General features: G+C 38.2%; 1 protein-coding gene across 1 annotated transcript; it reads right to left on the bottom strand.

Moving 5' to 3' along the window:
* Positions 1 to 468: 468 nt before the first annotated feature.
* DENND6A (DENN domain containing 6A) lies at positions 469 to 23370 on the bottom strand. The gene is given in 21 exon segments (XM_051811350.1): positions 469 to 2339; positions 2797 to 2871; positions 4351 to 4453; positions 4748 to 4857; positions 4942 to 4995; positions 6226 to 6315; positions 6945 to 7009; positions 7100 to 7165; positions 8927 to 9021; positions 11079 to 11174; positions 11349 to 11471; positions 11815 to 11870; positions 12527 to 12589; positions 13964 to 14043; positions 15163 to 15268; positions 15646 to 15726; positions 16713 to 16825; positions 20174 to 20216; positions 20311 to 20349; positions 22956 to 23197; positions 23200 to 23370. Coding segments are annotated over 21 exon segments (1893 nt in total). The 5' UTR covers positions 23261 to 23370; the 3' UTR covers positions 469 to 2207.
* Positions 23371 to 23617: the final 247 nt, after the last annotated feature.

Here is a 23617-nt window from a genome sequence, read left to right as displayed (position 1 = left end):
CAAGTCACTGATGAAGACAGCAAACAACCCAGTACAACTTTTCTTTTTGCCTTTCTTTTGAACAAGACACTAATGCTGTGTAAGCATCTAGTTATTCAGGGATTGAAACTAATACCAACTTCAGTAAAGAAACCTGAACTGAGCTTTGCTTGCAGCCTACTTCCCACTACCGTGTCTCTCAAGGGCCTCTCAGATGTGTGCAGGAAACAGATTGAAGACTGGATAAATTTTGCATGGAAGCCCATGCCTGCATGTGCTTCCTTGAGGATGCTGCAGCTCTGTCATGTTACAACCCTGATGCAGAATCAAACCACACCACCACTCCATCACACTACATATTTCTGGGCACCTCAGTGGTACAGCTTCATCAAACAGCAGTCTCTGCAAGCTGAACAGTTTTGCTTAGGAGAGGAGAAAAACCAACCAACCCAAACACACCCACCATCTAAGTCACATAACTTTCAAAGAAAAAAAAATAAAAATCAAGCTCTTTTATTTTCCTTTAAAAAAATACGTATTTGCAGTCATGTGATAGTTATCATAGTTGTTACCAGTTTACATGGTTCCAAGAAAGTACACAGTGCTCCAGGTTAAATATTTAAGATAACTTAGGGTATGAATGGCCACTTAATAATTTCTGAATTAGAAATGCTATTCATCAGGGTGTGCAAAAAAAATTTGCAAGTTAGCAATTAATGCTGAAGTGGTATAGTTTAAGTAGCATAATAGATACATTAAACTTTTGGTCATGATTAATTGTATACAAAACATAACAGTATTAAAATACATTATTTTCATAAAAATACCATCGTGACACTTAATATCTAAATAAGACATTTTTAGAAAGATGATATGAAATATTTGTTATAGAAAAGCACATTCTTATAGCAGGATTATGTCATAAGTTTTTAAAAATTCTATCCAAGCACTTAAAAGCAGAGTGGTTTTTTTTACAACTGTGATCCATTTGTCATATAAAAGTATATGCTGTGTGTACACTATAATATTATGTTTATTCTATTTGAAACTGGTCAAAGTACAACACTGCATGTGGAGCAGCTGAGTTCTTATATACCACTGAAACTTGTTCAAGAAGATAAACATCACATTCTTGTTGCTTAATATGCAAGAGGAAATTACTCTTTATGCATGTCTGCTATATGCATATACTGAGAATAATCTCATGCTACAGTTGCTTCTTGCCACAGTCTGACCTGTCCAGAGGCTTTTCTCAGCTGAAGCAGCATCTTCTCCCTCCACCTCCTCAAACACCCGACTGGTGTAAGCCAAAACCAATAAAGTTAAAAGTTATAAAATGAGCTGAACTCCTATGATCTCCACCCGATCAGATTGTGTATCAGCCAACTCTACTGAAACCACTCATTTTAAAATTCTCATTAGAACTCCACTGTGTTGAATTCCTGTGATGAACACTGCATGCTTACATTTACACGAGTGATCCACTTGAAATCCTCGATGTCAGCAGTTTAAAACCGTGAATTAGTACACAATTACTTTATTTAAGGCATGTAAGAGCACCCTAATTAACAGAAATTAAATAGAAGAGACTTCCCTTCAGGAAATTTTTTTCAGCTGCCTTCTCTTCTTTCAAGATGCTAAATTAATATCATTTTGGAAAGATGGTAAAAAGGAGAAAGGAAAAAAGTTAAGAAGCAATCTGATTATTTCAGTTGTTCCTGAAAGAGTTTTGAAAGCAATGATTTACCAGTAAAATACCTCAACTATAAGGCATTCTGGCCAATCACATGTCAGTTGGAGTTATCACTAGATAAAAACTAAAAGAAAAAAAGAAAGAAAGAATAACCAGATACTACATCAACAGGACAGTACAGGATCAATATTGCTCACCCCTGAGTTAACAGGATTGGGTATAGCAGCACCAATGGAAAAACATTCTGCAATGCCAGCACTGCACTGTGGTCCTAGACTGTGGTACAGCTTCATATGCCCACAGATTATTCTTTAAGAGCACTTATTTCAAACATTATTAGACACAGGAATCCCTTTAGTTGCATTGGTATTTAAGTGGAAAAAACAGTGAAAATAGTAAAATGGGCTATACTATTAGTACAGTCCATTGTAGTGTTAATGTACTGCTTACAGCTGTGGTCCAAACCTGGTAAGCCACTGTCTTCTGTGAGACTACTTGCCTTTTGGTTTTCTGCACCAAAAAAGCCCAGCAGAAATCATGTTGTGCCAGTTTTGAGCAAGATGTCCTGCAAGTCATCTGGAAGTGCTAATATGATGTCATTGATGTGTGTCTGCAGCTTCTTCAGGGTGTCGGTTTTCACAGGAAGATGTTCTCTGTTAGCCTGCAACTGCACAGGTACCAGAAAACATGATTTCTACTCTAAGTGCAACTTCATCTTAAGACACATCAAAGTGATATATTAGAAAATCTGGCAAATGGATTCCTCATTTGCTTTGGACAACAGCAGGTTTCCTCAACAACCACACGACAGCATGAGCAACACTGATTTTGGCTTTCAAGAAAAAAAAACCAAATTTTTTTGGTTTTTTGGACTTCTTCCTCCCTGAGGATTCAGATCAGTCACAGAGTTCCCAGCAGTACATTGCTTCCAACATGGCCAGATGATGTTGGGGAGCCAACTAACTTTTCAGGCATGGCTCAAATGAACTGTTTTTCTTTTAAAAACCTGAATGTCTGATTCCTTAAGCTACCTAGATCATGATGAATATTTTCATTTAATTCCTTGCAAAAACAACTACATAATGCTTCTAGGTATTTAAGTCATGTTCAATTCAGTTACTTACCAGTTTATTTTTTAACTTCAAGACAAGATCCACTGTTTCTACTTCAGTGTGCTTCTGACTCCAAAAAACCAAGTTCTAAAATAAGAAAAATCAAGCATTGAAATATTTATGGCAACATATGTAATTTCAAAAGTAGTATTAATTTACACCTACTGTTCAGAATAAGTCTCTTTCTTATTCCCATGCCATTTGCTAAACTCATTTTACTCATGTCCTGTCTTTACTGTGACTCACAAAATCTGCTTTATTTGCATGTTTGCCCAGTACTTGGCCTAAGAACAAACTTGCACATGAACACAATACAAATAAATTAAAGGAAAAAAAAAAATCTTGCCCAACAGGTTTAGTTTGAAAAAGAACATCTACAATGCAAAATAGCAGTGAATGATTACCAAATCAGATCTGTCAGCACAATGAAATATTAAAAGTAGTGTAAGGCAGGGCATTAAAGGAGATCACAGCCAATAACTAGTAAGATACAATCTACAATCAAGTGAGTTTTCTTATGGAAGTTCTGTTCCCTTATCCCTTTACTATTCACCTAACAAAGATATTTGCTCATGTAGAGAAAGATGTTAACACTTGGATCAAAAGAAAAAGCAGTGAGGAGCAGAATCAGTAATAAATTTGTGACACATTTCCTTTTCTTTGATTAAGTTAATGTCAAGTATAATTGGATAGAATCTAAGTTATATAATTGACCTAGCTATTGCCCTGCAAATTATTTGGGCTGCTCTATTTGAACAATCTGTTTGGGTTTGCTACAAGGTACTGTTTGGGAATTGACAGGGCAAGGGATAAAAACAAATGGCTTTTCAAAAATAATCAGAGCAATTTTTTTGTTTGTTTACAAGCTGTGGCATAGCCTTACTTTTTTTTTGTTCTTCCTATTCCCTCTCTAGCTGTACAATGTCTTCTCCTCTTGCAAATCATTTCTTTAGCAGCTGTTCCAACTCAAATTATACTGATACCCACTTCAGCTTCTTCATTAAAGAATGGATCTTACAACATAGGAACGTTTGTTTGGCATTTTGTTATAAATCAACAAAAAGATTTCACTTCTCAGCTTCCAATTACTATGGATCAGTTTTAGGCTTATTTACTAACCCTATCTAATTAGTCACCAACTTTCTGTGGTATTCACTGGTTTTCTACCTTCAAAGCTACAAACTATATCACAACTGAAAGTGTCAAGTGAGATGCCAAAGACAGAAGCTAAATGAAATAATATTATCAAATAAGAGGAAAAAGCTTTTTATTTTTTTGGGGGGGTGTGTATATTCAATTTTAAAATACATAACAAAACAAAAGAGTACTAAAGATATGTTTTTACAAATGATGACAGTTGTTGTAACAAGTGAACTGTATTTTGTATTGTTCTCTCTTGCTATGTTAGTTCTACCTTGTCCTTGGTGAACAAGATCATGTTCTGCTAGACTAAACTGTCAACATTTTCATGTTCAACCTATGAAAACATGAGTAAAACTGACCTGTGAGAGAATATATTTTTATTAAAAGATGATAAACATAATCATCAGCACACATTTTTCTAACCTCATTACAGAGTGCTTCTAAATGAAGGGCCTCCAACTTCTGTGTCATTTCTTTCTGCCGGCTCCTAAACCAACCATCGAAGTTTGGTGATTTCAAAAAATGCCTGGTAAAACACCAAAGCAAAATACAATTTAGATTTTAAGTACAATTTGGTAACGCTGTTTTTGACATCATCAAATTTGAAGTAATTATATTTAGGAAACCATTAACAGGTTACAGAGAAACACATTTAAGTGAGTAAAGTATATTAAGCACTATCAATTCCTATCAGAGCATACATTCTAAAAGAAAGTCTTATTAAAATCAATACTAATCATAAGTTTGATCAGGAATAGACCGTTCATATTACTTATCTATTTTCATTTATATAATTTTTTATGCTGCTGAAAGAAATGACCTGTAAAGTCCTATCCAGTCTCCTTTTAAACCTGAGGTGAGCTGTGGTCCTGCTTTTTCCAGTGTCTTCATGAAGTCTTCTTGGCTAAACTGCCTCAGCTGTGGTGGACTCTATGGAAAGGAAAAAAATAATTAGCATACCATAACTTTTCTCTAATCACCAATTTCCAGTTCATTCAAATGATATTTCCTTACCTTCCATGGTGATATGCATTTCTGCAGAGGCATCAGGCTTGCCACATAACGTTCCTGGGGAAAGGAAAAGGAAAGGTTGTTTGCATAACCACTATTAAAGATACACAGACCACGTGTGTGTTTACTTATTGCTTGTGACCACAGCATTTTCTCTGCTGAGTATTGGTACAGGGTGGGGTTGTGCATATTCACCACATAAGAAGACAAGAGGAACTTATCTAATACTGATTGCATTTCCCAACTCCAACTTCATGTCAGCAAGGTTCAAGAAGGACATGGGGCAAAGGAAGACAGGAAGCAAACATGTACATGGAATATCTATATCCTGAACTTCAGCCACAGAGTAAACAATCTCTCTTTTTATTGGTGACAGTGCCTAGGTACCTTCATATCATGGGTTATTCCAAAGTGTAATCTCAGTTTGTAACAAGTGTTTGGAATTGATTTCCAGGGTCTCTCACACAAACATTAGCTCTAGAACTAACCCACAGATGCTGTGGGCATCTCTGCTGTAGCAAGGCTTGGCACAGGCATGGCCAGAGCCCCAACGTGTCCAACCCATAGGGAGAGGGGCCACTGCTGAAGCATCAGGTGTAACAACAGCAGGCAGCTCTGCCTCACCAGCTCACACAGGCAGATCTGCACAAACTGATACACATTTCCAAGTGTTTGTAAGCACTTGGCCATACATTTTGATCTGTGAACATAATTAGTTTTGATAACATTATGACAAGTCTAGTTCTATCTTTTGAAGAAACAAAGGACAGCTCCCCACATACTTTTCCTGTTGCAGAGAATGTGAAGGGTGATCTCACCCTGTAAACTAAGACTTATGACAGAACATGCTTTAGGTTCCTTGCTTGAAGTGACAAGGTGCAGGGAGGAAGCCAGGGAAAGGTTTTAGATTCACACTATGTGTCCATTCAGTCTCAAAAGAACAGGAGAGAAAGATGAATTTTAAAGAAAAGTTCCTCTAATCTTGAACACCCAAGGACAAACAAGTCTCTAGAGATATTCCAGTTCTTCCAAACAGAAACTGGACCTGATCATGCCTGCTGTAAAATGATGAAACACTCAGGTCATTCACAAAACATGTTCTGAGGGTACACAGTGCCCCACTGTCCAGCTCACTAATGAAGGATGTTGAGCAGTACTGGACCCAGTGTTGACCCCAGGGATACACTGCTAGTTACTGGATAGTTACTGGACTTAGTCAGTCAGGGTAACACCAAAAATGCTATTCTATATTACCTATGTAAAAACCCCATTAGTCTAAGAACTCACTAATGGAATAATGAAACTTTCTGTCAATTCCAAAAAGTAGCGCCGAAGAATCACACTCTGTGCTTCTGTTGGACGTTTCTGTTGTACTCCCTTAAAAAAAAAGAAAAATCACAGTCTGTTACTCCAAAACACGTAGGTAGTTGTGGTGGGTTTCTTTTTTATCAATACTTATTCCAGTGTTTCTGTATTCATTTGCTATAATCCCACACACGGCACCTCCCACCCTGAACAGCAAAGGAAATTAATAGCTTCAAGTCCTTTTGTACTCATCTTTTCAATTGTTGGTTTTTTATTTTCATGTAAAGAAATCCAAGGAAAGAAAAGTTTCTATAAACAAGTATTTGCAAAGCAGTTAAAACTTGGAAACTCTGATTCTTACACACCTCATGCATGAGATTTCTCGACCAAAGAGATGAGAGGTGGAGGGGGCTGGCAGAGGGTGGAAAACCCAAAGCAGATGAACTGATAATCCCTTCAATCCTCTAAATTATTAAGCTAACTTTTTGAGTCCTAACATATTGTTATAGAAGCTGCTAACAAGGCAGCAGCCCTTCTACAATGAGGGTGTATATCCAGCTATACTGCTACGAACTGGGGCAAAGGAACTGGAATCCAGTTTCATTTCAGTTACACAAAGTGCTTCCTTAAATGAAAACACTGTACAACAGTACACAAAATACACAACCCAGTTACCCTTAAGAAGACATTTACAGTATTACCTTTTGCAACTGTTTAACGATTTCTTCATCTTTGTTCAAGTATGGTTTGTAGGAGGTATAAACACCTGAGGAAAAAAAGCAGCCTATAGCCAAAGGAGAAACAGGGTATGCTTTTTAAGATTAAAATAATGGTAATTTAACTCTGAAGTTATTACCAGGTTTGGAGTCCAAAGTTTTTAGGTTCTTCAGTTTTTTCACTTTCACCTGCTTTGGAACTTCACCTGCCAAAACATATAAAGACACCTTGCTTGAAATCTCCATCTCTATTACTAGATACTACAGCTGATGTGCTATACATGGCACTGACTTTTAGAAATGGGTACTTTCACTTAGAAGACAATCTAATATTGTAAGAAACATTAGAAACATCGACAAGAATCCAAGTATATATCCAGAAATGTCCAGCAAACACATGAACAGGAGCACATAGACTTTTCCTTGTTGAAAATAACAACAAAAAACCCTACCCAAAAATCAACTAAACAAAAAAACCCCCAAAAGCATGACCTTCTAAACCCAGAAGCCAAATAAACTTACTGATATACAGTAGTGAATTATTATTTCATTAATTTCATATTTTTATTCCATCTTCCTTTGTTCCCCTTAACGCAAATGCTTTTGGGAACAAACCTTTTGCACCTTGATCAAAATAAAAATTGTACATAAGAAATTAAATCAGTTTATGTCTTCTTTACTATGGGCCAAAGTAAAGGCTTTTGTTGTGTTTTTCCAATTTATCCTTCTCCAGCCAGAAGACCCTAAACCCTGTTAACAGTCCTGCAGCCTCAGCAGAACCTTCTCTTAAATCTATTTGGATGCTCGACTTCAGAGGAGATAACAGTATAAATTGCTATTGAAACTGCAGAGTGGGGAGAAAAGGAAAAAAAAAAAAAAGAACAAAAAATAATCAGAAACCCTCTCTTTGTCCCTAAAGAAATAGAATATAAATTTTTAAAGTCAGATCAGACAGATACATCTCTACAAGTTTCTGACTAAGCATTTCCCATAGCTGCACCAAAACTTTAGAATTTCATACTTGAAACTGTATATCAAATTTGAAGGCAACCTGTGTATATGACTTTGCAGAGTTTAATTTTTTAATTAAGATTCTATTTTCCAAACTTGAACTACACAGCAGCTAAGTAACTCCTCCTGAGACCCCTGACAAGCCCCTACAGGTATTCTGACCGTGGACAGGCACGATATTTTAAAGTAAAGCAAAACTTTGCCTAATTATATTGAACACAGCACATAATTCTTAATTAATTTGTTGTATTCAGAAATCAAACTTAAGTTATTTAACAAAAATTAATTTTATGATGTTTTATCTTAACTGCATATTTATGCATTGCCACTGTCAGAACAGAAGAGTGAAGCTGTCACATAAGACAGATACTCCCAGGAATTTCATACAATAAATAGAATAGTGTGGTATTTTACTACAGGCTGGTGACTGACATGTTATCCAAAGAGTACATGAAAATTCTACTCAATCATGTAAGGAAATCATTCAACTTGAACAATTAATAATTACTGGAATGCTGCCAGATTAGAAATATATTATCGAAACACTGTCAACAAACAACTTTTTACATTACTGTAACATTCAAACTTAGTTTTCACATGGGTCTTACATTCTGTGCTGGCTGTGACTGATTTATTACATTCTACTCATACTAAAATTAACATCAGTAATATGTCTCTCATTTTAATACCTTATTGGCAGAGAGACAAAATCAGGACTGTGTGAAAGGTAAAACATTATTACTAATGACTATCACCACCTTTTGCATTTAATATATGAGATTTGACAAGACAAGACATAGAGCACTCAAGAGTCTAATTTCACTTGACAGATTTACACCTATGACAATTTAGTTAGTATTAAGCTAAATTAATGGGACTAATTTACATGTTTGTAAATAAATAAGCCCACAGTTAGATCCTATTGCACAGGATTGTAGAAGATATTTATACTTTACCTGGAAGTTTAATATCTCCAATTCGGATAATGTGAGGCCAGTGCTGAAGTGTTTTAGCAAAAAAGGGATTTGTCACCCCTAGAATGACAGAGGGCCTAGAAAAGTAAGGACAGTGTTTAAAATATGACAGCAAGAGCTTCTGTCTTAATGAATACAAAAGGTCAACAGAAGCACCAAATTGTATCAGTTTCTTTTCTTGCTTGTCACTGACTCCACCTTGCCCAGAAAAATCACTTCTTTTGAGTCCTTTTGTCCAAGTATGTTCAGCTCAAAACATTTTAATCCCCACTCATAGTTTTCCCCACTCATTTGAATTGACTTTGGTTTTTTGCTGTCTCTATAATCCCCTTAAACTTGTTTGATGTATTTAAATTACTTTTGACTTGCAAATGTTCGTTATTGTCTCGGGTCATCATAGGTGATTTACAATCTCTCTTCCAAAACAATAAAGATAGTGTTCATATAAAGATTTGACACATTCCTTTTTTTTAGTCTGAAAAATCAATTTATGATGTTTTATCTTATGTTCTTCTCATTGCCATGTCACAACACTGAAAAAATGAGGAATAAAAGAACCCAAAAAATAGGCATTCCTTTCTCCCTACTAAGGGGTCAAGTCTAGCCCAACTGAAATATTAAATGTTCTCATGCCTATTTTGTGGGAGCCAAAATGCAAGTTTCACACAGAATTAGTTTGGACCAATGCACACAAATAGACGTTCTTTTACTAACTGGAAGTTGAAAGATCAGGAGTTCAAGTAAGGCCTTCATTTACACACACTAAAATAATAACTCTCCAGGCCAACATAAACTAGTAGCAAATCATGAGGAATCTTTTTTCAGTACTACTGGTAATAGAATAGTAAGACGTGGTAAGCTACTTGGGTCACTTTTAGGAGCCTTAATTTGTCATATTTACCAGAACCAATTCTGATTGTAAACCACTAAAGTAATTTCTGAAAAGACACAATAAATCAAAACATCAAGACGAAAAACAGACCCGTGCTCACCTCTCATAAAGGTAATAAAATACACAGAATCTGCATCATCTGGATTCTTCCCCTTCTTAGAGCCACTGCTTAAAAAACCTATTTCCTACCTTTCCAAATTTTTGTTTTCCATAAGAAAGCCAGAGCAATTCCAGCTCTGTTTCAAATACTAACATACAGACTGACCAACCTTTCTGTTTTGCTACAGAGGAGAGGATGCAATTTTGAAACATAGGTTACTGAAGTTTAAACAAATTCTTCTTGGAATTATTTTTAGAAACTAAATTACATACTGCATAACCATTCCCATGGAACACCATCTGAAACATATTGCCTGTGTTTATGTGTTTTTCCACTGCTCTCTCTCTGGCAATACATCCGTTTAGAGGAAAAATACAGTAAGAAAAACAAAACAAAAAAGCCAAACCAACAACCTCTGCCTGTTCTGACATTAGAAGAAATTTATTTACAAAAAGATCAGTGAATCTAATCAAGCTACATTTAAATAACATATAATAAGAAATATTGGAGGTGTACGTTCTCACAATAAGAGCAGAATTTAAAAAAAATAAAGAGGAAAATGTGTTCTTAAAGCAGTTTTAAACATCAGTGGTTTTGGACATTCACGCTCTTAAAAATAATCTTAATATCTGAATTATTTACAGTATTATTCTAACAAATTCGGTGAAGAGATATTTAATTTTTAAGTTGTCTCAACTAGGACACCACTGAATTAACTCTACAAAGCAGCCATATGGATGTTGAATTAGTCACTTTGATTAGCAGTTGATTAAAGATGAAAACTATTACCCAAATCTCCCAAAGAGATAGTCTGGAGCTGGTGTTATACAGAAAAACTCTTGCAGAAAAGCAAAAACTTTTATTGTTTTCATATTTGCAGTTTTATTTATTCTGCAGACAAATATCTCATGAAGCTCAGGAGTAGTTTATTTATGGCATTGTTTCATAACTTCTTTGTCCTATCTAACTGAAGTCAAAACTTAAATCAAGTAATAACTGCACTCTGCAAGATAAATCTTATTAAGAAAGGGAGTCTAAACATAATGACAGAAGTTAAGACTAGTTAAGTAGTATTTGAACACAAATTTATGGTTACAAGTGGCTTTGAGCAACATCTCCACAACAGACTTTGATTCACTTACGGAGCTTGTGTGCGAGTCGTGTACTCTTTGAACTCACTGTCGTGTATGGTGAAGTATGGCCTGAAATCACTGCAGTACTTCAGTGGGGAAATGCAGCTGCAAGGTAGAAAGAGGATAAGCTGCCTGTATGTATTCAGTGCAAAATTTCATGAAAGACAAAAGCAAATCTCAGATCTGCAATGCTTTATTACACTGATCAAATGAAGGCCCGCTCGGCTGGGATCTTACATGACTCACTCAGTCATTAGTTGGAAGCTCCACTGAATTTACCTAACAAGGGCCAACACGGTTTCTGAAGATTCTGATGGTGATGGTGCCATCACAACAAGTGGTTCTCCCAGCAGCACCAGCTCCCAGAGCATCTGAATGTGAAAGAACACCGGGCAGAAACACCTAAAACCAGATGAAGGTGTTTTAATTCACTTGACATAATAAAAGACCTATTTCTTCCAGTTAAGAACTGAATAAAAATGAAGTTTGCAGTAGTACTTAATAGTAATTTAAAAAACATAAAACACTTCTGTAAAATGGAACATTTAATGAACTTGCTTATTTACTGCAGTTTCAGCCTACATACTGTCCAAACTGTGTTTTAGCTAACTTTACAGAAAAAGAATATTAAAACCAATACTGACAAATGTTGGCTTGCAAACCGTGAGACATGTGTCAAAGTACCATCAAAAAACTTTGACTTGTGGGAATTCACAGCTAGGAATCAATCAGTTCAAGCTCCTACCTGAAAAGGTCCACTTCATGAACAGTCGGCAAAGCCATGGAGATCTGAGCATCTGCCTAAAAGACATCGCAATGCTTGTTTTTTAGTCATCAGAATACCTAGGTATTAAATGAAATGGTTTCCCTTAAATGCTTACAGACAGCACGTGGTATATATCCTAATTATTTACACTACTCTACTATTGAAGTCAGTATATACTATGTTATCTCCACAAGTAACTATTTTTGTGTGCTAAAAGCAGGATTTCGCCTAAGACACACACAAAACCCACCTATAGGCATGTAACTTTCAGTCCAGAAAAGATATAAAATATTGAAGTTGTTTCAAACACCAGTTACACAGCACATGAAGGCACAGATGGACTTGTTTTATAACCATCTTCTATGACTAAAGACTCTTAATTCTGTTTTCATCCTCAACCCTCCCCCCAAACATTAAAAGGATGATCAAATTAGTAATTTTATCAGCCAACTACCCTCTTCCAGGACCTGGACATCCTTCCCTACGTGGGGTAACTGGCTTAGAATATCTTTTCTATGAAGAATCCAACTCTTGACTCTTCCATTCAAAGTTTCAAAGATTGTGGATTTCAATCTTATCAAATATATGATGACTTGCTACCAATCGCTATGAGCAAGTTTAAAGTAAAAGAATGAAAGCAGATCTTTAGCTTTGTCTGAGGTTATGTACAATATCAGTATCTAATCTCTACCTGATGCATATTCTGTACTATCGGTGTTGTTCCGGGCTTGTCACGATATGTTGGGATCCGCAACTTGGAAAGAAAAAGAAAGATTTATTTTCCCTTGTATCAGATTCAGCAGACACTTCAAATGCTGACTTAGAGACAAGTTGTAACATTTAAAGAGGATATACTACAGTATGATGCTTATTTACTCCACAGAACTTCCACCTACAGAATTTCCAATTGAAAACTGAGTAACAGAATATGCAAATAACACTCCAGTTAAGAAAAAACTCTTGGTAACATTAGTCACAACTATTACTGTAATTTCAATAAAAATACTTTTAAATGTTGAAAAGAATGGTCTGAACTAAGGTCATGAGGTTTTAAGATGGCACAGAATCCAAATAGTCTGAACTTAAGTATATTTTTCCGACTTTAGTTTGCATCTGTAAGTCTTGAGAACTACAGATTTCATCATACTGGAAGCTGCTGTGCACATATGGATGTAATTTATACAGAACAATTAAAACTGTCCAAGCAGCATAATAAAACAGGGATGTAACACTGGACAGTAATTATGACTTTATTCAGTTTAGGAATGCAATGTCAGCTCTCATGGGTAAGATTTACTGATGACATAAATGCAGGCAATACCCAAACAAGACATATCTGACACTCATCATCATCCAGCACCCAAGAACACTGCTTTATTAAACCTGTGTTTTCAGAACAGCCTCAGAAACTTCTCCTTCCTCTCCCCAGTGATGCACACACATCTTGCTGTGTTCTGCTTCAGAACGTGCTTCTGGTTGTAAACTCCAGTTCCATCAAATCCATTTAACTGCATTTCATATGAAGACACTATGGCTCCCAGAGGCCTAGTCCTCAGCCACCATTTAAACACTACCATTCTTCCCTCTGCACTAGATACAACTCGTTTAATAGCTTTCTTCAGACATATTTCACTTTCATTGAAAATTATCAACAGCACAAGAAATTAATTGCTGGTGTGTGGGCCAAAACCGATTTTTACTTGTGAATCTTCAAGAAGAAGAATGATTTTCATCAATATATTTAATTTGCTTGACTGGAATTTAATTCTCAGTATTTTCAAGTGTTACTTTATGGTTGATTTGACAAATATAATTAGCACTAAAGTTTCCTAGAATGCAAATTCCAGTGGGATAATATAGACACTACAATTAGTAGTTGTATTGAAATACTGCTTTTTAATATCTACAGAAATTAAATATTAACCTAAGCACGATAAAAGATCCTCCCCTCCTCTCCCCAGTCAAAGCACCTCATCAAGATCTCCCAGACCTTCACTCTGAGTGCAGTAAACATCTATTCCTGTTTGGAAGCTTGAGACACTGAAAGCAAGGCACAGTGCAATAGGACCTGGACAGTAAAAGGTGGGGAAAACACCCTCAGAGAAGCACAAAGTGCAGGAGTACTTACCTTCATTATAACACCCATAATAGGCAACTGCAGAACTTTCCCTGGAACTGGTGGTGGCCAACGATCAACATCGCTACAAACTGAAAGGAAAAACAAGTATCATTTATAACAGTTTATATCGTGTATAACCCATGATCACAAAATCACCTTTGTGCACACTGCAATTTTAAATTAGTGCTAATAGTCCACGTCAGTTCTACTTGTCTCTTGATCACACTAAACAAGTTTTACAGCCTTTGAGACATTCTTTATGTATTATTCCATTAGAACTACAAAGTTTGTCATTTCAAGAAAACAGTATCCTCTGGTCTTTCATTTTTTTGTAGCAATGAGACTTGCAATTGGTTGAAGAAATGTGACATGAGAAACCGTGAAAGTACATATTGGGAAACTTAAAGAACAACACACCCCTTTATGGACATTAGCTATTGCAGAATAGATGAACACAAGCAGCTAAGGGAAAAGCTAGTTTACAACTTGGATAGAGAGTTTTTCAGCATTAACTTGCAAACCATTCTGAATATTACTCCTAAATCTAGTTTTCTGCAGAGCTTATTTTGCTCATAATATAACCTGTCAAGAAAATAGAAGATTAAAAAAATACAATTCCTTCATGGTTTCCACAAATTGCTGCCCAGTGATAGCACAAAGACATGAACATTGTACAAAGAACACAGCACTCCCAGGCAAAGAGCAAATAACTTTTCCATTTGGCCCTCTCTGGCTCTTACAGCTCTGCAGTAAGGCTGAGGCACCTGCTATCAGTGCTGCTCTGTTGCTTTTTCCATTTGGTCAAAAAACAAAACAAACAAATCACACACACACAAAAAAGCCTCAAGCAAGATGACATTTGTACAGTTGTTTAGCAAAAGTTGTCAGACTGCCCGAAAGGACTCAGTTTGTGAGAAGAACAAACTGAGGATTGGCATCAGCTACTTGTGCTCAACAGCTGGTCTTGATGCACACACAACCCTAGATGTGTTTTAGGAGGGACCTTCAATTCTCCCACAGAAGATGCAAAATTAGATTAGCTCTGTTCAATGATCTAGAAATCAAGCAAGTCTGTTAAAATTTCAATCCTCTACCCTGCAAGAAGACAGAGCCACAAACTAGAACATGATAGTGTTGTTTGTTATTTCTCCAGAAAAAGTATGTGACAGTGTAAGAGCTCCTCTAGAACAACATCACAGGACCACTACCTGCTTCCAGGAAAGCTTCACTTTTTTCAAAATACTCTGGTGCTATTTGCTTAAGCATGGTGCGGAAGAGATGGACATAAGGCAGCTTGCTGATGAGGACCAGAGACTGGAATAAAGAGGAACAAAACAAAAACAGGATTTCAAGTTAATGTTTTCCCTCAGTTTTACTGCAGCTTTGCTGGTTACCCTCAGAGGACGTCAAGTGTGACTTTTCCCACACATGCAAGCCAACCACAATTTTGACTACGGGCAACTGTAAACAAACAACTCCCTACAGTTACCAACTTTTTGTTTTTAAACACACAGAGAAAACCATCTGTTCTGACAGTGGAGCTGGAACGTAGCATAGCTGTTGTGAAATTAGACCAATTTACTATAAACCAACAATTAACTTAGAAAGCAAGATACCTTTCCCGTTCCTCTGAGATCACCGAAAAATAATTAATTTTCAAATAAATGTTTTCCTAAAAGAATTGGAATTACCTTCTGGAAATAGCCCCTTTTTAATGACTTGTCACGAACTTGTCTGAAATACACATAGCCATAGTAATATGCTGAATCCTTCTGCAAAAGAAAGAATACAATACAACCACCTGATACTCTCCTCTTTCTGAAGCATTCAATATACAGTTCAAAAGCATATTTCCCTGCAAGCTCCAAAGTTGATTAGATACAATAAACTAGAACGCTTACTCTGTTTATTGGCATTATTTTTTTAGTAAGTACTTCAAAGAGAAAACACCAGTGTGTGAAAACAGCTGTGCTTTTTGGCTTTACTATTTTTATATCTACATTCTCCTGACACACCATGAAACAAAAATAGAAATAACTTCCTGAGGAATAAATCAACATTTACAATTCTTCAAAGCAGTACTAAAAAGATTTTAGCAGTTAAAAACCTTAAAGCCCCAACTTGAAAAGATATAACCTAGTCTTTCAATTTATTAGTTTTATTAAAGATTCTTGAAGTATCAAGGAAGCACATTCACACTTCAAAGATAAAACACCAGCTTCATCCTTCCTACAAACAGGAATTAAAGTATTTGACTCATAAACAGATGAGTTTGAGAATCAGACTCCCACTAGCATAGCTAAAGGCCTCAATATTCCTTATGAATATGAGGAGAACAACTTTTTGGCCATTACCTCTTTTAGGTAACTGCTCCAACCTTCCAAAAATTAAGTGTGGAAACAGAGAGACAGCTCAAGTTTGTTGGATTTTTTTTTTAATTAAGTTACAAAGCACTTCAGATTTCCACAACAGTAATGGTTTTTACAGTTTGATCTACAGGTTTCTAATCAATAATGAAATAAGTCTGGTCTTCAATTTAACTCTCCTTGCAGTCCAAAATTCATAGTAGTAAAACTTAAAGAACAGCTAGTGAAACTTATTATTATGATAATTATACTAATATCCTACAGCAAATATTTTCTGAGCTTTGACTTTCAGGACTTCCAGTTCAGAGATTTTGCTTTTCAAGCATTAAGGTGATGACCCACAAATTAACATTACCCAAAAGAAATTAACTTCATTTTTTCTTATTTCCAACCTTTAAGTAAACTGGTAGATCTCTATCCAATTGGTCCAGAAAACAACAAAATGAGACTTTCCTTCCAGGAGACCGTCGAAATCTAAAACAAAACTGTGTGTCCCCAAGACAACCTACATGGGGAAGAGATAAACAATAAACACTATTCTGAGTCTGAGCCTTCTTTAACATGAGAACTTGTTTACAGTCAATGAGGTATCAGAGTTTCTCTTCATCTATCTTGCACAAGTTAGCATATTTGGCAACAATAAATATTCTGTCTGCAACAAGGACAAAAAAAGTCACTCTACCTCACAGGGACTGTCATGTCCTTAAACAGCCCTAATGGCTGTTCTCCTACTGGTAATCACCCATTTCCTTAGTCCACCTGTAGAGTTTCAATTATCTTAAGCACATGTCATTTCTCTGTTGAATGGCTGTGCTTTGACTTTTTTTTGATACCAAACAGTTCATACATTAGTCACACCATAAGAGTGCATTATGCTGATCTCCTACAAATTCATGTGTAGGTCTAGGACTCATCATTTTGGAAGTTGCAAAGCTAATTGCTGAAAACCAAGTGAAACTGAGTGTGACTTCCCAGTAATATCCCCAAGGAGTGAAGTTTCCCTTAATTTCTACCAAAATTAATTTCTTAAAGAAAGTACCAAAGTACATTGATTATTTGCAGTCTGAAAATAAAAATAAAATAAGTTTGTATCACTTATCAAAGAAGCTTTTTCCAGGTGTGGCATAGGAACTGCACAATCAGAACTTGTATCACTGATACTCTGGTGGCTGTGTTCTCTCCATTGCAAATGGAGAAGCTCCAAAAAAACTTTAGTTCAGGTAGAAGCTATGTAAGCTGAAGAAAATGCTCTCAGGAATAGTGATAAGGGGACTGTCAAAACCTAAAGGACACACAGGTGTACTACTCTTTCTAGCAAGGGACTGTAAAAAGTGTCTCTGCAACACAGTGGTATTAACATGAACACAGTCAACTGAAAGGCCAGCCTGTGGCAGGCAGACCATCTTCACTGTAACAATATAAGTGTTCATGTAAATCACTACAAAAGAATCAATATATTATTAAACTTATAGCTACTGTTAATAGTAGTAAATTTCTAGTTTCTTCCTGGCAAAGGACATTTGTTTCTCCACGTTGAATATAACTTCTTCTTTGGTTGCTCTGGGACATAATTTGCAAAGACCTCCAGGAAAAAAATCATGACCTCCCCACTGATGATCTGAGTTCCTCTCGGCCGTCCTGTCTTACCCCAGCCAGTGCCAACTGACTGAACAGTAAAGGCAGAGCCCCATTCTCCAGGGAACTGTTTATCAGACACAGAAGCTCCATTTCATCTTCTCCTTGAGTCTGGTACGTTGTGTGAGAGCCCTCACAGACACTCCAACCCTCGGGCAGGCACCGCCTGGGCAGGTTTAACACTGACACGCTCAGAGCACCCAGGGCTGGGGCTCAGAAACCTCCTGAAGCCACAGTGGCAAACTCCCAGTGGGCCAAGACAAACCAAAAGTAGCAAAACACGGTGTGCTGGGACAACCATCCAATTCAAACAGGTAATGAAAGCAAGTGCTCAGCAATATGGATTCAATGATAACAAGAAAAAGCACAGCATGTGCCAGTAACACAGCACCAAATATTTCCTTCAGGTTTTCAAAGCTAGTTCCCCTCATCCATAGCAAAGAAAAAAAACCCAAACTATTATAAAAACCTATCCACAGAAGACCTAAAAGTTAATTACCCTTAATCATTAATATATTGAAATATCATTCAGGATATGATGTCTTCCTATTTAACAAGCTCTTCCAGAAAAGACTGGCAAATGTCTGTTCTTTCTTCAACTATCCATGCAGAGAAAGTAAAAGATAACTGTACTAGGAAACTTAGCTCAAAACCACAAAAAGTATTATGATCTAGTAGCTGATTAAATCACTTTCCACCCCTGAGTTCATAGCCATAAGTACTGGAATACTATCTCTTTGTAGCTGTAAAAGAAAAAAGTTTAATTAATCTTTTGAGCTATGAAAATTTAAGGAAGGCTGACCTCAAATTTAGCTGCAAGCTAATAACTTCCTTCACTGCTATATTACATAAAGTTTTTCCTTTTATGTTAAGGCCTACAATGAAAAAATAAATCCTAACAAATGGATACACTTCCAGCTCATTTGTGGAAGGCAGGTTTCATTCAGGTAATCCCTCTACATCATTTGAAACTTCAGTCCATCAAGAATGATCAAGAACCTAAAGTTCTTAATAGGGACATTAAAAAAAGCAAAAACATGGGATTTTTTCCTGCTGAAAGTAAACCTTCCTTACATATATTCTGCCTAAAACAACTCTACTACACTCTTATTTAAAAAAAATACACAAAAAAATTTAAAAATAAAAAAAATTAACCTTCGTTCCTAACACATGATTTTGTACCTTCAATGTATCTTTTGAAGGTTAGAGGTATTTATGACTGCTAACAATGGGAGTAATAAGAAGATACAGTTAACTCATCTTCTCTTTCAATAGCAGAAGAAGCTCCTCCTCTATTTACATACAGTATAGCAAGAACAGAAAAAATAACTTTAATGACATTAAGACAATGGAGAAAAATTAGCCAAGATATTTTGTAAAATTACATAGGAGAGAGCTCACACACATTACAAGCACACATCTGCACCACCCATGTGACACCAGAGCTGTTCTGCTGCAGAGCATCCACAGGCACAGAGTAAGGGCAGTTACAGGCACAAGGCTGTTACTGCAGGTTTTAACTTTGTCCAGAAATAAACAGGAAAGGAAGTGTCTGTCTTTCTGCAGTATCTTTTTGCAGGTGGTCCAACCCATCAGCCACATGCCCCCAGTTTCTCTTTGGCAGCAGATGCAGAAGATTAAATAATAATTTAGCAAGCAGGACCACACACAGCAGCAGAAGCAGCAAGAATGCAGAAGATACAAAATAGCCCAGGTTTTCCCTTCATGACTGTTCTTTCTACCTGCTTTTGAATTTAACAGTCAGTTTCTCTGTTATAAACTTAGAAAATATACACTTAGTCCTTTATGAGAAGAGGGTTCCGTATCCTTCCAATTGCTTTATTAAATCCTTCAAATTCCATGCCTACTCTCCTCCCTACAGTGACAACACTGTTATTTTGTTTAAAAAGGGATATTAAGGTGTTCATTCTTTACTTGCCAGGTATTCTGAACCGTCTGCAAGTGTGTCATCCAGAAGGTCTTACACATAGACATTCTCGATATTTCACTTACATAAAATGCAGAAGAATCCTCAGACCTTACTGCAATGCAGTCACAGCTTTATATTTAACCTTAGCCGCAACATTTCTGTATTGTAATATTAAGATACATAAATCAGGATTTGATCTAAAGCCCAGAATACATACTGTCAAATGTTATCTTTTTTAACACAGCTTAGTCCAACAAGAGATGACTACAGTGTGAAGGAAGCACTTACCCGAATTAGAATCTGGAAAAGACAAATAGCAAATATTGGTTTTCTAAAGGGTGGGGAAAAGAAAAGAGAGCTGTTATATTTCCTGAAATTACTAAACTCAAACCAAATTATATACTTATACAGCAACCATGACTTACCTCTTTATCTGTGAGTTTGGAATGTGGAGGATATATTACCTACAAGAAGAAAGATTTATTTTATTTGAAAATCAACTGGGTATAAGCAGTAAGCTTCTACTAAATATTTTTACAATTCAACACTCAAATACCTGCCTTAGAATACTTTCAATTGTAAGCTATTAATATTATGCCTCTATTCTTAATTTTATATGCTTTTAAGTTAATTGATCACCCATCTTTACAAAGTATTTTGAATGCCAGTTAGAGACCACACACATACATTTAAAAATTCAGAGTACTTGAGATTTTTGGTGCAAAAGGTCTCAGAGGAGTAATCAAAATTCAATCACAGAACACCTTCTATACTAACAGTAACTCTTGGAGGATGTCATTGGCCCCAAATAACAGCTGGGAACTGTGCAAGGTCAAGGACTACACTTGAAGTCACAGCTTTAGTAGTTACAGAAATAAATCATGTAACAAGTTTTTACAACACAGAAATCAAAAATGATGCAACACAATGAAAGAAACGGAAGCACCACCACTAAAAAAAAAAAAAGGATGTACAAAATCAGTGATTATGCAAGTAAGTGAGAAAAGAACATACAGGAAAGAGGACAAACCTGAGACACTTAAATTTCAGCTAAGAAGTTCCTCAAAAAAAAAAAAACCAAACCACCCCAAAACTACTGAAATGGGTGGCTAGCTTGTAAGCAAATGAAATGTAACATAAATTCAGAGATTATATTTCAAAACAGGTTTCAGGGCTTCCAGAGATGGGAACTAGTCCAAGAGCAGTTCAATGCAGCAATGGTAGCTGCATTGAGAGTCCTCATATTACCATACCACTAACATCCAGTTAGCTCATTTAATCTTGTTCTACAAAACGTAAGTAAATTTATCTCCTGATAATATAACACTATCCTACTCCACAGAAAACAACAAAGAGACCCTCTGGCTGATCTCTGACTAAGCAGGTTTATGTCCCCTGGTCATAAAGCCTCCAATGCATTTCTTTTCCCCTCAGTCTCTCCTATCCAATGATGTCCAGCCACAAAACATTGTTCATGCAACTAAAGCTGAAAGCAGACATACAAGTGGAACACCTGCATTCTGCATGTAGCAAACTTATCACCATCTTCTTTCCACCTCTTAATATTTTCCTTTGCTATCTTATGCTAAGCAGTACACCAAATGTAACTCCTTCAGCAGCTGAATGATGCTGAAATGATCCATGTCTAGTCAGAAGACTGGCATACAGACCAGACTTGAATTCATACTCCTTTTCCTCACTAGCTCGTGTATCTTCCCAGAATTTCAACTTAAACTGAAAGCTAATTCTTCTTCCTGCAGCTATATACCGAAAAAAAAATAAATTAGGCCTCAGTTATGCAGACACTTTAAATTTCATTTTATGCATGCAGTCAATTAAATTAAGGGGACTGTTAATAGAAGTGTCTGCAGCCAGGCCAGAGGCTGTGCTTCTCTCAGCCACCAAGCACATCATCTGCCCAAGTCAGGGGTTATACAGAAACCCTCATCTTTGTTGCCTACACCACCTTATAACAGCAAGGGAACAGAGCCCAGATAATCAGCACAGTATGCTGGGGTTTTATTTGCATTTCTCGTGCAGCCAACAATGTGTATCAGCTATGTATTTTACATATTACAATAGCTGGCTTGGCTGAATTTTAGGCCACTGTGCCATGTGTTTATGCCAACACCCCTTTAAGAAGACTGAAAGAAAGAAAAGGACACTTTCCCTGCACACCAAGAGCTTGCTAGTAAGTCACATGGCGAACAGGGTGAAACAGGATGTGAAACCGAGCTGAAAGATAACTCTTCTCTCCGGTTTATTTTCCAGCGCTGTGGGCTCCCTGAGCATTCCCAAAGCAGTGTCGCAGCTGTCGTGCCCCCTGTGCATTCCCAAAGCAGCGCCACAGCTGCCTCTCCCTGTGCCCCCTGTGCATTCCCAAAGCAGCACCCCAGCTGCCCGTGCTCCCTGTGTATTCCCGAAGCAGTGTCCCAGCTGCCCGTGCTCCCTGTGTATTCCCGAAGCAGTGTCCCAGCTGCCCGTGCTCCCTGTGTATTCCCAAAGCAGCACCCCAGCTGCCCGTGCTCCCTGTGTATTCCCGAGGCAGTGTCCCAGCTGTCTCTGCCTGTTGCACAGAGGGCACAGCTGGGAGTCATTGCCACGGGCCGGATCCGGCTCGAGCTCCTGGAAAACGATTCAAACGTGTAGGGAACCTGTTCGCGCAGCCCCACGAGCCGGTGAACGCTGGTAATTGTGAAGACCACTCGCATTCCCGTTACCATCACGCTCTTTAAACATCTTTAACAACTACACGCCATGGAAATCAGCGTTCGTGGCATGTACAGAAAGCCGATGATGTACTTAACACAAATCTCGGCACGCGATGAGAACCATTCCCGAGGGCCCGCTGGCAGGACAACGGGCACCGTGGGAATTGCTGTCCGAGCACAACCCGCCTCTCCCGGGACAGCGGGGCCGCTTCCCCAGGGCGCTCCCCGCTCTGAGGCTCTGCACAATCACGTTTCCATCAAGCTTTTCCTGCTCCTGTGCAACGCCGGGGCCAGAGGAAGCGCCCGATTCCGGCGGGGCCCCGCCGCCGCCGCCGCCCGCCGCGGAGCCCCGCACGTACCTCCACGGCCTGGCCCAGCTCCAGGTCGAAGCCCACCACACACACGCAGTGCAGCCAGGCCGAGAAGCGGTCCCAGGGCAGCAGCGACAGGCACTGCTCGGGACCCTCCGGCTCCGCCAGCGCCGCATCCTCCGCGGCCGCCCCGGCGCCGCCCGAACCCGGGTCGGTGCCCGGGCCCCGCTCCCGCCGCGACATGGCCCCGACCCCGGCCCCGCCGCGCGGAGCCACGTGACCGCTCCGTACCGCCCCCCGGAGCCGCCCCGAGTGGGCGGGGCCAAGCGGGCACCGAGGGGCGGCTGAACCATTCCTGCGGGGAGCGGGGGGCGGTAGGGGCGGAGCGCCCCCCAGCGGCCCGGCCCGGCAGCTCCGAACGGGCACCGGGAGGGCCGTGCAGCCTCAGGGGGCTTGAGACACAGCAACCCCGCCCCCGAGAGCCCATATTACAATGTTTTTGCTTAATAAAGTAGCTACTTCATTGCTACTTTATGCTGTGGGAGCAGCTCTGCAGGCAGCTGACCGCAGGGACACCATCCCAGTTTTCTGTTCCTCCTCGGCAGGTCAGTGGCAGCCTCTGGCTGGGGACTAGGTGGTCGCTAAGGAATTAACAGGCATAGCTACATCATATCCTACACAACGCTGAACACCATTCAGGAGTCCGGTGG

This window comes from Manacus candei, unplaced genomic scaffold, assembly GCF_025592945.1.
Source record: "Manacus candei isolate 608988 ecotype Guabito, Panama unplaced genomic scaffold, ASM2559294v1 h1tg000082l, whole genome shotgun sequence".
Lineage (NCBI taxonomy): Eukaryota > Metazoa > Chordata > Aves > Passeriformes > Pipridae > Manacus > Manacus candei.
This window is presented reverse-complemented; position numbering and strand designations above follow the sequence as displayed.